At 37.8% G+C, this 16,382-nt stretch overlaps 1 protein-coding gene across 1 annotated transcript in view; it reads right to left on the minus strand.

Annotated features, from left to right (window-relative positions):
* grid2 (glutamate receptor, ionotropic, delta 2) overlaps positions 1-16,382 on the minus strand; it is a 588,027-nt gene that overhangs the window by 107,432 nt on the left and 464,213 nt on the right. The window contains exon 11 of the mRNA XM_036578447.1: positions 9,763-10,075. Within this exon, the coding sequence (XP_036434340.1) occupies positions 9,763-10,075 (313 nt within the window). The remainder of the gene's footprint in view (positions 1-9,762; positions 10,076-16,382) is intronic.

Raw genomic sequence — 16,382 nt, forward strand, 5'->3', positions numbered from 1 at the left:
TATTTCTGTTCATTGTTTCACTCAAAGCAGGGGGTGGGTGAGAGGGTGGGGGGGGTGGTGTTTGGAGGGGTGTTGGGTGGTTGTGGTGCCACATCACCTTATATCTATATGATCATTAATAAACGATGAGCTGTGACATTAATAGCCGAAGTGAAAAGAAAAAAAAAAAAAATATATATATATATATATATATATATATATATATATATGTCCCCCATGGGAATAAAAAAAAAAAAAAAAGAATTTGCAGTTGTTGCTGCTAAGGGTGGCCCAACCAGTTATTAGGTTTAGGGGGCAATCACTTTTTCACACAGGGCCCTGTAGGTTTGGATTTCTTTTTCCCTTAATAATAAAGATCTTCATTTATAAACTGCATTTTGTGTTTACTTGTGTTATCTTTGTCTAATATTTAAATTTGTTTGGTGATCTGAAACATTTAAGTGTGACAAACATGCAAAAGAATAAGAAATCAGGAAGGGGGCAAACACTTTTTCACACCACTGTATGCTATGATCGAGTGCCCTTCTAGGCCTGCCCTCGTGCATGTCCATTCACTTTCCTACAGTTACAGGTTTTTATAGATCTATTTTAGTAACAGTGACTGTAACAGTAACACTGTAACACTCACTAGTTAGTAACAGTGACTAGATTTCTTACATCTCTCATTTGTTACTCTGACAGGCCTCTAAGAGTAGTCACTGGTTAATCTAAATACTTCTGTGCATATAGCTCTTATTGTATTATTGTTTTGCTACTAAAGGAAGATAGGTTCCCTTTTTGTGTTTTGCATCTTGGCTTCTCTCAGAGTTTCCTCCTCTTGCTCTTAGGGAATTTTTAGCTTGCTCATTTGGGGCTTGGGCCCAGATTTTATCTAAGCTGCTTTGTGACAATGCTCGTTGCAAAAAATGTTATGTAACCATTCCGGAATTGAACTGAATTGAAGTGAAGGATAGTGAATATGCTGCACCCCACTCATGACCTCGGCCACTCTGTGGTTTTCCGATGCCCCTTTCATAATTAAGTTCTGGCACAGGGCCTGGTGCACATGTGTGTATTCCTGGCTGTCTGTGTGTCACAACAAGAGAACACGTCTTATGCACCAGTGGTCCAGAGAGCAGAACATGTCATTTCACCACTGTGACCTTTCCTTCCTTAAATTCTCCATTTGTCCCTTTCCACTGACACTTCGCTTTAATTACCCTCCTGTCCACCTCTCTCTCTCTCTCTCTCTCTCTCTCTCTCTCTCCATCCGTACTATGTGGAGGGTGTTCCTGCCAACATCATCACTAATTAAAGAGTCATGAAGCAGTCATCTCTGAAAACTCAGCCATGCTAAACATATTAAAACACTCCTGCGACTCTGACTCGTAACACTGCCATAGGTTAATAAACACTACCTTGAGCTGTCAAATGTTTCATTTAGCAAGAACCATAGCCTCATTTCAGACTCAGTTAATCAAAAACACCACCACTTAAAAGTATGGACACTATTACTTATAGGTTTTCCTTATTTTTACTATTTTCTACATTTGAGAACAATAACTGAACACATCAGAACTATGAAAGGGTGCATATGGAATAATGCAGTGCCCAAAAAAGCATTAAACTAATCAGAAACTACCCTTCAAAGTTGCTTTGCACAGTCTTGGCATTCTTTCAATCAGCTTCATTAAGAGAGTTATGTATTAAATTCGTAAAGAGAAGTCATTTTGGCTCAAAATGTTCACATAATGCAAATGCTGCAGATTTAAATAACATTTTTTTTAATAACAATGGAAAATCAGAACTTGAAAATACCAGCTTGACACTGTGTGAAGAAAGAACCAATAGAATTGGTCCAAAATTACTTGAAATATATGGATTTGTTGCGACAGTGATGATATGACGAGCGCTCGTTGGCAGTTGAAAAATACCTAAAATATTACTTTACACTGAAACGTTTCCACAGAATATGATAGCATTTCTACCGACATGTCAATCTGCACTGGATTAATATAACCTGAGGTTATTTCTACAGCTCGTTTTACAGAAAGCGAAAGGTGCTGTAATCTTTACTGAAGCGGGAGCACGCAGTTGGTAAAAAAGACTCTCATGGCACATTTGGGCAGGACTAAAATCACTGAGAAACTGCGGTCAAAATAATATTACCCAAACCTCGTCATGTAAAACTAATCCTGCCCGAATAGGGCTTTAGTCTGCTATAACTGAGATTCAGTACTGTCTTGTAGCCTCTTATGCTCCTTGGAACCACCGGTGGTTCCAAAATGCACTTTGTCATATTCTTCATAATTTTCATGTTTCATAAGCTACATTCAAAATGTGGGTGTCATATGAGAGCTGTAACTGTCTTCTTTCCAGTCAAATAGATGGGTAATGTAATTTTAAACCCTTATAATAAAAGAAGCTAAACTCACAATTCTTTTTTGTCTACTGAAAGTTGACCTATTTTTCCACAAATCTGGGCTATAAACTATAAACAGACGGTGTCTCTTCAGTGATCTGCTCTGTAAAAAATATTTTTATACAATAATACAAGGAGCGTCAAAGATTTTTGGCTTTCAGCAGTAAATTGTAAGCATACAGCAATATGTGTATGATCATAAAACACATTCTGTTAATTTGAGGGGAAGGTTTTCACACAAAAAAAATAATATAATTTGCATTATTTCATGCAGTTACTGAATAATTTGCCTTATGATTTGGTCATGTAAATTCAGATGGACAAACCAAAATATACCCTAGAGCATAAGAGGTTAACTAACACAATGTCAGAGACCATATACCATGCAGTATTACTTTCACTTTTGTCTTTGTATTTGTTTTGGATCGTACAGAATGGGGAACCCAGACACAACTAGTATTAACTTTCATGTCATTCAGATGGAACTAGGTAGGTATATCCTTGTTGCTCATAGACAATGGACACCGGCTTTTGTCTGATTGGTCAACACTGCATGGCTGATGTGATTTGTTTGCACAAAGTTGAAGTCAGCTCAACTTGTCTCACCATGTCATGAGTGATGTTCGTGCCGCTCAGTATTCTACAATCTCTCGCACATTTTTCTGCTTCTCCCCTTTCTACAACACAAATACAGCCATTTTATTTACTATTCGAAATGACCAGTGAACCTACATGTGTCTTCATGATGGGAAAACAGTGGCAAATCAGAAAAAATACATTTTCTTTGTGGACTTATTTGCCTCACAATGCCCTACATGTACGTCTCTGCCACAAATGAATTTTAAAAATATGTTTTAGGCAAAACTTTCTCAAACTATCATAAAACAGTGTCTCAGACATCAGACAGTGTATTCATAACCTTTTCATTTAAAAACATTTGGTGAGCAAGCTTTTATCTTAGATTATCTGGCTCCTATCACCACCACTGGGACTCTAAAGTTTCTGAAGAATGGTGCATTTTACATAAAACCACTCTGAAATACTTTGTTTACATCTTCACAATTTAATTATGCCTAAATCTTGAGATTCCCCTTTGAGATATGAAAAGCATACATAAGCACAAAGCAGGGCTGTGATCTGGTTCAAGTAACAAAAACAAAAAATGAAAACAGACAGTAATTTGCTAAGAAAGAAAAAAAAATCACAATTGAAAATGCTATCATCCTTAACTGCTACAACACCAAAACACTAATTTGAAATCTCTGTTACCAGTTCATTGAGTTTTTTTAATTCCATGTAGCATACTAGCTATGTCGGTATTTACCTCCAAACCCTCAAATGTTTTGGGATTTACGTCCTGTGTGACTTCAATCAGTGTAAAAGATTTCTGTGGCGCATATGTGGTTTTATTATATTTAGCCTATAGATTCATTCAGTAAGTAGACAATAGCTCTGAATGTCCTCTGTGTTTTTATGTACTCTCACATGACTGTGACTGTACTTGTATTAAGTGCCATAATAGGATAATTTAGCCAGCAAGCATATATATAAATAAGTCTAAATAAATGCATTAGCATTTGGACTCATTTGGATCATAGCAACCTTCGGTAACATATTACAGGCGGATTCTTAGTTATATTTTGGAGTAACCTATGGATTCACAAATAGTAGCTGCAATGGGCTCTCTGTGTGGACATTCTTATCAATATCCAATGGATATGCAACTGCTGGGTCTAACAGCTTTCAAAACTACTATTTTATTATATGTGCTAACATACAGCCTATGTAAAAGGACAGAATTAACCATTTTTCATTTTGTTCAAATTGGTTTAGGATTGATCGATTAATTCCATTTCCAAGCTCTAATCAGGAGCGTCCACATATTTTGACTGCAGATCCAGTTTTTTTCCTCTTTAGAACAACACTTCAGTATGAAAAGGCCATTAATGGTACACATAAGTGCTGTAAAATGAACCAGTCTGGCACAGGAGAAACATTTTACTCTTTGCTTTCATTCACCATTATCTGAGGACTGATGAAAAATAGCAGATATGTGGACTGCAGGACAACATTGTACTGAGAAATGCGTCCAATCTCTACATATTTTACAACACCGAAAAACACTGTTAAAAATGTGCAAAAACAGTCCTACTCATTAAACTGACTGAAGTTTGAGCTGTAGAATGAGTGATTTGTTTTCGCACTGAGTGAGTCAGAGAGAGTGAGTCAGAGAGAGTGCTACTGGTTTGAATGCACTAATAATTTCAACATGTGCTAATGGCTCTGATAAATCTGCCACCATGAGTTCCCCCCCAGAAGCCTGTTTGACTCTTAAACTGAAGACTGAACACATCCACTTGACTCAAATGCTCTTTTCTTAGTTAATTAAAGTGGCCCATTCAGTAAGATTAAGGCATCCGGGGTCCAGGCATTAATTACATGTGTTACCCATTTTATTTAACAGCTGTAAAGCCAATGAAAAAAGGGATTTTTTGCAAGATCCTCTGTGACTAAAAGGTTTGTTTGCATGGCATGAAAAGGCTCTGCAAGCTAAAGAGTAAGTAGTATCCCTTTAGCTTTAGGAATCATACTGTTTTTAAACTACATCTCTGTCTGCCGTATTTGCTGCACATGATCAATTATGGACAATACAGTAGAACACACTTAGAAAAGAAACACTGTTGACTTGAAACACACTTTCAATAGAAGCCAGTGAGCAGGTTGAAGCTATGAATGAATGTGCTTTGAGTACAGCAAATTACTGTGTGTAGTAACCAAAGGCATCGTACAAATGCATAAAAAAAAAAAAAATACTGGAGTATTCAGGTTAACAGATGCAGGGTAGCTGCTTGACTTCCTACACGCTACAAGTGGTTAAGCCTTTAAGACTGAATGTGTCACCGTAGACACATTGATGGCAAATTGTGTTTGAACTTAAATCACTTTACATCTCAGATTTCAACAAACTTCAAATTCCACATTAAATTAGAGACGTAAAGCTTTCTGACAGAAGACACTTGCAGTATTGTTTGTGCTATATCTTTCTGAAACCCCAGCTCTGACCTACACTACATCAGCAGTTATCTGTATTGCCCACTCGTTATATTACAGTGTACACAGATCAATGTTCAGTGGCCGTTTTTTCTACATATTTTTTCTTGTCGCTTGGTAGCCAATCAGAAGATGAAATACACCATCCAGGAAATCCAGTCAAAGCAATAGCAATATATATCAACAAATGCCTACTGACAGTGCTGAGAAATATGGTCACAGAACTGTACATATTGTTGCTGTCGGGACAAAATCTCTATAAAGGTAACATTACAGGAGAAGGAAAAAATGTTTCTGGCTTTTAATGAACGTCAATGGAGAAATGATTTACTCCAAGCAATTTGGGACTAATTTTAATTAATCTATTCATCATGAAAATTTAAGACAATGTAAATGGCAGCTGGTGATGTCAAATTTTGTCAAAAAAAAATATAAAAATGGAAATACAAGGTTTTGTACCGAAAACAACAATACAGACAATAAGACTACCCGTGACTTTTGTAAGTTGTCAAAGTAGGGCGATTGTTTGGTAATGACAGAATTGCCTCTAAGCCAATCACAATCATCTCTACAACTCCTCAGACCAAACCTGCAATAAGAATGTTGGTGGCAGTACAATGTAAAAAATGGCTCGTCAGATCAACCTAAAAAACTTCTTCATGTAGTAACAAGCAATTGAACTAGTTGTGATCAACTCAAAATATTACATTGATAAAAGAATGAATCATTCAAAGTGTTTATTTAGACTGAATAAAAGTAATTCATTTACTTGTTACCCCCATGAACTAATTTTTTAGGTTGATCCAACAAGCCATTTTTTACAGTGTAATTCAGTCAGAATTAGTAGACTAAGAAATGCTAAGAAAAAGACTTAGAAATCAATAGCTGACACACTGTCACACTGCCCTGGTCATCTGGAGGACAGTGCTGTTTTATGTCATTCTTGAAGCTCAAAAAGTTTTAGATTAAACTACATGAAAACCATGGAGATAAAGCACATACCATCCTGCTGAATTTCCACTGGTAATCGCCACATTGCTTTGCTCCTTATTTGCATGGCAAAACTTTGCTCAACTTTGTCGCGTCATTGACTCCACCCACTTTGCATTGCCAATGTCACTGGAAATCGCCAGCTCTTGCTGAAAATGAATGAATTCCGGTCGGTTTGTTGTGTCCGTTATGTTGCTGGTGTGAATGGAGAGTCAGGCATGAAAACTGCTTTAACACAGAGTGACTAAACGATTTGCCTTGTTTGATTCATGTAACTTTTGTTTGCTTTAAATTGGCCTTCATGCATATTTTGTCTCAAACATCTGTTTCTGCACTGAACATCTTATAAAGCCAGTTTATTTCTGAATGTAGAATGCTTCTGAATTTTACTTACTACTTGTACTACTGAACTAGTCTGTTAGCACAAGAGTTACAGATGCTAACTCTTGCAGCCTGAAAGTTTGACCAACGTAGCGACAATAATTAAGAGAGACGGGACTTTTTTGGACTTTTGCAAATGGTCAATTTCCTTTATTTTATTTATTTTCATTGTTTTCCCAGTAGAACAAATGTGCTCCTTTGAGGTATTTTCTGCATTTGCAAACTGTTTTTTACCTTAAACACTGAAAATCTGTGTTAATGACTGTTATTACTGAAATACTGAGTTTGTACTGAATCAGAGCATACTGATTACCAGATAATAGTTCTCTATCAACCAAGTTACAGTCACAAATGCAAAGATACACCCAGTCAGCCCCTTTTCTAAATGATTAACAGAGCTGAAGGCCAAGTATGTGGATGATGACCAAAAAAGTCCCCTGTTCCAGGAAAGACCGCTGAAACGTACTCTAAAACATTTACGTGACATTTGAAGTCTGTCACTGGAGGACCCGCCGCAGACAAGGAAGATAATTGTTTGTTTAAAAGACAAAGTTATAGAAATGTCAAGAGAAGGCATGGTGGAGAGACAGAGGTCTGTGTGAGTCACGGCAGACGAAAGTGAGTCATCAAAAAAAGAAAAAAGGGTAAGAGAATAGAGAAAGACACTCAACCTACATCATTCAAACCACGTACATCTCTCCCCAAACTCGTATCAGGGAGTGTGGCTTATTTGTTCGACCAGTGCACCACGTTTGAAAAAAAGCACAAGAAAAAATATATTAAACAGAAACAAAAGTCATGAATACATTTTTCTTCTACTTTTTTTTTACGAGCCGACAAGGTTGGATGCAGCACCTTGGTCATCCAACACTGACGCTTTCCATCTGAACTGCTTCAGAGCACTTAGAACCTCAAAATCAATTTCTCTCCCAACAGGACTTCGGGTGAAATGCTTGGGGAGTTTGGGAAATGGCCAAAGAATTGCAGCAACATTTAAAGTGTTCTATAAGTGCACTTGGGCATTCTGTGGATTGTGTGTGTGTGTGTGTGTGTCCTCATGTCTTGTATGTGTGTGTGTGTGCTTTAGCTAATCTCGTCTTATCATATTAAATTCACTGCAATCAGCCCCATTTACCCGTTATTCAAAGACCGAACAAATTGCTCTATTGTTTTTATTGAAACTCATGGATGCATTAATGAACTGCATTTTGCCAAAGTGACTGCATTTTAAAAAGGCAAAGATTGCAAATCGAAGACGGATAGCGCAGAATATAAGGGAGCAATTAGCATGTATCATTATCATCATTATCGTCATTAGCGGATGGAGATAGACAATTTACTGATTTTGAGATAAGATGTCCACGTTTGTTTTCCCAAATTACGCCTCCCACAGATCAGAATCTCACAATATTTTTAACGATTAATTGGTTTCAACAATAAGGCCATGTTTCTTTTCTTTTTAGGCAGTGCACCAGCCTCTAACCTCTAGCCTTGTTAGCTTTTTCCTTTCAATGCCTCTCTTACAGTTTAAACCACTGCATCAAACTTCTCTTCCATCTCCCTGGTTCTGATATCTCGAGCTTTCAGTTTTGACTTTGTTGAAATTTGAAAGCTGAAGAGTGCTGATCTAACTCAACTCCAGTTCAAGCTTCTGCCTTGTCTCCCAATCTCCATCTTTGCTTCTCCTATCACAAATTCTCTTTTCACTCCACAAAATCCACACATATGAAGCTTTTTCTGCCCCCTCTCATGCTCCCTACCCAGCTCTCCTTCACTGTCTTTCTTGGGCAATTCTTTTTTAAGTAATGCAGTGATCTGCTAGCGTATGCATATGGACATTTTAAATTTCATTTTCAAATTCATTTCAGATTTCATTTTATTCATTTTTAAACCCAAACCTCTTTCTGTTTGATGTCATTGAGAAACTATAGACTGAAGCTTAAGCATAGCTAGAAAACCACTGAGCCATTTAACTCAAGCCACTGAGTTAACATAAGCATGTAGTTGATAGTTAACATAGATTAATATAGCTGTGTGTGAATTAAAAGCAATGTGTCATTAGGCCAGCCATAATGGAGCTCTTTTTGTACCACACAGTCTAAGGAACATAAACAAAAGGGGTTAATCACCTACAAACTAAAAATATGTTGTCATTAATTGCAACTGCATTTAATGTTGAGGTAAATAAAGTCCATATGCTGACTCCACTCTATTAGACTAAATGGAAATGTGAAGCATAATTAACCCCTTTTCATAGCAGCTATCAAATGCAATTTGTCCCTCTTTTGGAGGAGGAACCATGAGTTTCTTTCTTCAGTGACGCTGATTTAGATGGAAATGTATTTTATTCACAGCGGCAGCGAACTGGAGTTTCATCTTTGTAGGTGAGCAGGTAAGTCAACATTGACAACAGTGTTTTGACTGTTTTAAATGCTATTTTTTGGGCCATTGTACATGATTTTTTGGTATAAACAGGCTGCAGTTGTGTTGTTGGATCTTGGCAAGGCCGTTATTGTGGAGAGGTGTAAATTATTTTCCCCTGCCTCTTTCTCCCCTCATTGCTCACTAGCAGCTCAACACAGAATCACAACATTTCACTCACAGAGAGCCAGTATTCTAGCTAATCTGATAATATATATTCATTTAAAAATATTAGAGTCGATTTCCATTCTGCCTGTGAAATGGTCACTAGAGTGCCTGCTGAATGATGTTCATAGCAACGTAGGCTCATAAAATGCTCAATGTTCCATAAAAATACAGCAGATAAACTATGGAACTGCAGGCAGTTACAGACATTATCAATTAATAATACAAAGCTTTCCACCAAAGTCGCTGTAAAATGACAGTACCATCACAAAACAACCGTACATCTACCCCTCCACCCCCACAAACATGCATGCACACACAAAGAAACGGACCGGTCTAGTTGGTCCACTCACCTTGCTGCACAAAGGAGCCATACACAAACCACATGGAGTTGTAGAGTGTGGTGGAGGAGACAGAGCCCATGGGCAATCTGGGTGGGTTGAGCCAGTTCAGCAGGTACACCAGCGTGCCCACCAGCAGCACAGTGCCTGCAATGCAGGCCCACAGCGAGAGGTCAAAGGGGGCCAGGCAGGCAAACATGTCCATGGTACGCTCAGCCTTCTTCAGCAGCACGCCCACTGAGTAGTCCATATAGCGGGTGGTGAAGTCGACCACGCTCTCGCGCTCAGGGGTGATGGTCAGTGCCGAGAGTCCAACATCCGCTCTCTGCAGGAGCACAAAAACAACCACACTCAGGTTTACACATGCAGCAGGGAAATGTAGCTACACACAGGAGACAACTAGCGTTGTCTATATGCATAGACATCTCCACACGTGTGCACATACATTTACACAAAGAGTCACGTATGTACACTGCTCACTAGTTTAGAGATGCATTGCCTTCTGAAATGAGATTTTCTCATTTCTTTCTAAATTACATAAGAAAAAAATACCTGCACGGGTTTTGTTAATGTTAAACAGCTGTTTGCTAATACTTTGGGTTTACTTTACAACAATCAGCGTCAGGTTCATCAAAGAGTCTTCCTTGAAGAGTAAATTTAGGCAAAATAATGATTTGACAGTTGTATTTTTGAAACTACTGTTAAAAGCATATATCATATACAGAAATACAATGGAAAGCGCACTGAAAATCTGGCACTTTTTTCTTTTAAATCTGGAAATTTTAGAATCTTGAAAATTTAAAACAAGCTGTGACAATTTAAAATGAAAGTTAACAAAGCTGACATATTAATAACACATTAACTCAGTGAATGATAAACCTCACAATTTTTTCAATAATGTGAATGCTTTCTATAGACCCTTTGAGCCATCCATAGTTTGTTGACAGCAGGCCAAGTAAGATCACGGTCAAAAGAAGGTCAACCAGTTTCAATGCTATTAACGATACTGAACTGAACGTTTCGCTGGTAGTCCAACATAAGAATTTGGCGATGGCCCCTTATACTCATTTAAATCTGCTGCCAGAGCTGTCACAGCGTGTGCATGTTGGCTATAGCGAAATCTATCAGTGTGTGGAATCAGAGATTACAATTAATTTGTTTAATCAGAGTAATGATAAAACACAAATGACATGTGACTTACATTCCATATATTCATGTGTTTTCTTGCTCAAAAAAGTAGTTTGTAAGATTAAATGGAAGAATCAGTCATGTTCACGAACAGAATAACAGTTTTAATATCATTAGTATTAATAAAGCATTCAATTCATGTGTGTGGACAGCTTCAAATGTCCCATCCAATCAGATTTTAAATCGTGATCATCCATTTTATAAATACACATATGTAATGCTGTGAAAAATCCAGACTAGGCCTGAGCAACACTCAGCAGCACACTTCCACATATTCACACAAAAGCAAGTTCAGCTAAGTCACAAGCAGTTCTGTAGAAACTCAAACTAGACTGCAGAAGAACACTGTCGCTGACACTGTTTGTGTCGCTGCAAGGCATTAAAAGTGTAATCAGTGTAAATTGCATCCCCTTCCCATCCCTGTGATGTTTGCTTTTTCCTTTATGATTACAATCATTCATATTTCCATGATGTCAAATCAGGAGATGTGTCAAGGCACGGCACTCCTTATTTCCCGCCACCACAATAAATAACAGAATATCAGATTGAAAAGCGAGCAAACAAACAAACATGGGGAGCGGAAAAAAGCACAGCCTATACTTTAGCTAGAGGCTGTATTGTCAGCTGCTGAATGGAAATTGTTTCTCGAGCGCTCGGGTGCATAACAGCGTCCTCTTTTTTTGTTGTTTGTTTTTGTTTTTTTCTCCTAGTCCTAGAACTTTCTGTGTTACCAGGCACGCAGACGGGGGAGGGGAGTGGAAGGAAGAGGAGTGCACCTATAGGGCCTGGTGAGAGCCCCTGTCAGGAGGCATTAGAGGCTAGCGTGCGTGCAAGTGTCCGTTTTCATTATCATTGGGCCAGCGTCAAGCCTCACCTGGCTGACTCCCATTAGCCTGCATGGCCACGTTTAGAGAAGAGGAAGATCCGGAAGACCTCTGTGTTCAGTCCCATCCGCTCCCGTGCGCCCCTACGCTAATGTCTACTCATGGCACAAGTGCCACTAGCGCCATCAATTTCTCTAATATGGAATTAGCCCACTTTATTTCAAGAGCCTGATCAACTGAGTGATTTAGTACTGAGCTTAGGTTTCTTTGTTATTTACTTTAGCAGTAAAACCTGGTTCTACCTTGTGAGTGTAACCTACCTTTTAGCATGATACAAATAGTAAGTCTAATGTAAAACAACTTATTTGCAAGCACTACTTTATGAAAAAGATCTACTTAGTAGTAACTGTACAGTACTTCCTATAATAACCTTACAGTACATTCAGGAAATTACTACAGGATACTAATAAAATACAAGTATTATAGATTACATCAAGACAGTACTACAGCTATTATACAACACTACAGCAATTATATGGACGCTTCTACCTATTTAGGTTAAACTGTGGTCGTGCAACTTTGTAATTATGCAAAACCATCATTTAAATATTCAAAGAGTTCTGTAAGTTGTCATAGTTCTATATAGAACTACTATACTTCACTACAGAACCTTTGAAGAACCCCTTTTATAAAAAATGTAATATGTCTAAAACATACAAGTGAAAAGTTTTGTGATCTTAGAAACAGTCAACATGATGCACTTTCCATTTAGAAAATACTGAATGAGCCCATATTTAAATATTTTAGTTACTTTAACACCTTTACAGCCCTGGCCATTTAAGGGATTAAAGAGTTGTATACTGATAAAAGATACTGACATTAAAAGTCAGAGATGCTAATTAAGCTGTAACAATTTGAATTTTTTTGTGTTTAACCTAATTTTGAAAAAGTCTTAAATTTACAGGCACCAGCCATTGCAGTTTACGATTAAGCTGCATTCAGCGTGAAAGCAGCTTAAACTCCCTACCTGTCACTGTAATGCAGACTGGAGAGGCTTACTGCTTTAATAAAATGGTGTAAATAAATATAATATATAGTGTAATAAATACAATGTTCAATGCAAAAAAAAAGATTCCATGAACAAAGGGCCATTAAAAGCTTAGGACACTGATATCTTAGCACTTTTGGGGGTTTTTCCCATGGCATCAAATGTGTATGATGAACAACAAAACCCAAAATTCAATGTTTCCCAGGTAGGGCCTGAGTTCTAAATGAGTTCTAGTGTGAACAACTGGTCTGAGATCTCCTCAGTGCTAAAAAGGACCAGAAAGAGAGCCCCTTTAAAGTTTGCCTCCACTGTGAACACAAAAAACACCGAGGTCATTTGCAACTGGTTCCCTTTGAGGTTCACTTTAACAGAGCTCAGTTTGGTTCATTTTATTAGAACTATATGCAAAAACACCCTTAGCACGGCTTTGATCTCGAGCACCTTAAAACTCTGGTATTGTGGCAACCCTACTTGCAAGTGCAGACACCTCTATTGCTGAATTTGAAATATACCGACATGAACACATTATTCAAACTACAGAATACACCCTTCTACTGTCTCGCATTAATGCACCTTATTTTACTGGCATTCTGAACACATCTGCTCTGAGATGTAGGCCACTGTTAGCGTTAAAGAAACTTTCACCGAATTGCTTCTGTCATAGCGTCAGGACACGCGGTACGCAAAACTAGAATACTGTACACTTTTTCTCCTGAGCTCAGCAAGCACATCTGTAGACATCTGCTCCACGCTGCAAAAACATAATGATTTTGTAAATTGGCTCAGACCTATCACTAACAAATTACTTTCTCTCTCAAGCTTGTGAAAAAAAAAACATAAAGTGGGGGCTTTTCTCATATAATGTAAGCAGTGCAGGCTGATGTTATTTTACCCCTCCACACACAATTAATTCACAGATGACTAAACCTGCTAATTTCACGGTCTACTAGGGAAACAAAATGCTTAAACGGCCAGAAATGGTCATTTATGCGGCATATTAAAACTATACATGGACATGGCGCTCTCAGCATGCAGGCCTAGCATGAGGGAATACCAATGTGTATGTGTGTGTGTTACCCAGCAGAGACAGTTTCTCTTAGCATATATCCCGTCATTTGCTTCAGTCTGAGTAGTAACATCTCACTGCTTCTCTGCCGATTCCAATTAGCTAGCTGTTTCAGCTGTATACAATATTAGCGGGGAAGCATGTAGTGGAGTAACAATACACAAAATCCACAAATCAGATTCATACGATAAGGAGGTGTCACATTTTTAACACAATTTTTTGATACATCTGCCTTATGTCATTTCTGCAAGTGAACTTTTTGTGTTTCAATAAAAATACTGTGATTTTATGTGTGTACAATTGTTCAAGGCTGTGTTTGCTAGTCATATACTGGCAAGCATTTTTGAGCTCAAAATGATCTAAAATTGTCATTACCAAAACAGTCACTATCAAAACATTTGGTAAAGTTTTGGAGGTGTTATTATTGTATTGGTAGTGACAAAATGGAATGTTCAGCATTTGTTTTAAAATACAAATACATTTGACACTTTGTTGTCAATTCCACTGTAGGTGTGTAACAATTCACAAAATGTTTTAATCGGTTTGATACGACAGGGCAGTGTTTTGTGTTGATACATTTTTTGATACAGCAAAAATAAGATGTGACTGAAAATCTGCATTTTGTCAATATGTCAATGTTTCCATTTTCTGCTTATTAGTGCATTCAACCTTATAAAATTACAACATATTTTAACAATATATCAGCCTAATATCGAACTAATATTCATTTATAAGTGTGCTTTTCCTCCCTGTTCTTGATTTTGAGGTATGCAGGAAGCAATATTTTCAGAGAAAAAAGTACCTGCCTTCTTTGTGGGCTTATTTTCTATTAAACTTCATGCAATATGATGAGTTTTTAAATGAGTTTTTATTTGATCCAGTCTGTTGAACATGTTGTTTGGTGCCTGTGTGTACTGAACTGAGAGGCTTATATAAAACAGTGCAATAGGATATGTTGTATTATTACAGGCCTGCAAGCTTGTATGTATCAGCTTGTCATAAACAGGGTTGTCACTACTGGTTACATTATTAATTGGGTAATCTACTGATTATACTGATGACTGAGTAGTGTTTTTTAAAAATAAAAATGGACTTACAACAGGTGATGCACAGGATTTCAGATTTCAAAATTCTTCTTTGGGAAAAAGTACCGTGCAAAAGTCAGACATCACTTTGCATTTATTTAATTTCCAGTTAAACCAGCCATTAAGTATAAATTATCCATTTTTCAGCATCTTTTTTCCACACCTCCAAAGTTCAGTCCAAAGTTGGCTGTATTTGCTGCTTTTCACGATCCAAGTAATCCCAAAGATATTCAGTGATGTTAAGGTCTGGACTCTGGGGTGGTCTGTCTATCATTCTGGGAACACCAGCACTTTGTTTGTTTAGCAAATGTTCTTCTTTGTCTATTTCCTTTTCTCAGTAATTTGCACATCCTTTCAGACTCACAGTGTTGAGCTGTCTTCTCACAGTGGAAGGATGGACAGAAACACCGGTGATTTTTTCAGATCTGAAGGAAGAATGGAACTTGATTTTCTCCTCTCTCTCAAAGATGAAAGCTTTAAGTGCTGTTTATCTGATGGTGACAGGTTTGGTGGGCTATCAGGTCTAGCATGGTTGTTAGGAGTCCAATTTTCCCTATAACTTTTAAACATTTAAAGAAATGCAAATAGATTACGTTATATCTGGCTGTTTTGACTGGAAGTTAAATAAATGAAAGGTGCTACCTGACTTTTGTACAGGACTGTATATAAAACCACAATGTAGTAAAAAATGCATATAACTAGGAGGACTTACAATGTACATCATCATTATGTGTCATGCATCACGTTTCACTGAGAAGGCGGATTTTAATTGTGTTTTTTTAATCAAGTAATTACAATTAATCGATAAGTTGTTGCAGCCCTAGACATGAGTCACACTCAAATCAACACAATTTCCTTTCTTTGAGTCCACTATCTATCCTCTCAATAATTTTCTCTTCTTTCCTGATAACGAACAACACACTCCAAGAACAGAGCAAATCAAGCCGCCAGTCTAAACAGGATTGCAGTATTTTAATAAAAAAGTAAAAGGCTGATGTATAATGGAAGCACATATATCTGAAATCTTCACAAAACAATGTGGCACCAGAGGTGCAGGGGAGTGGATTAGAACTCTTCGATTTTTCCACTGTTTGGTCTATCTCTGTGGAAATGATAAGCTGTGGTACAGCTCATGAAGCCGTTCCCCTGGCCATCCAGTTGAGAGGCAGGCTCGCTATGGGGGGAGCAGAGGGGATGGATGCATGTAGGGGTACTGTAAAGAGCTTTGGAATGGAAAGCAGCATGGGGTGCTGGGTAATGGCCCTGAAAATGCTTGACTGACCTCTGACTGCCGAAATATTTTTCCCCTTTTTGGTCTGCCGGGGTGTGAAAAAAAGGCCTCAGCACTGGGTTCATCGTCTCAGAGCATTTTAGAGTATTTGCATTCAGTAAATCTGTGCAAGCCTTTATTGATGTACTGC

Source organism: Colossoma macropomum, unplaced genomic scaffold (genome assembly GCF_904425465.1).
Source record: "Colossoma macropomum unplaced genomic scaffold, Colossoma_macropomum, whole genome shotgun sequence".
NCBI lineage: Eukaryota > Metazoa > Chordata > Actinopteri > Characiformes > Serrasalmidae > Colossoma > Colossoma macropomum.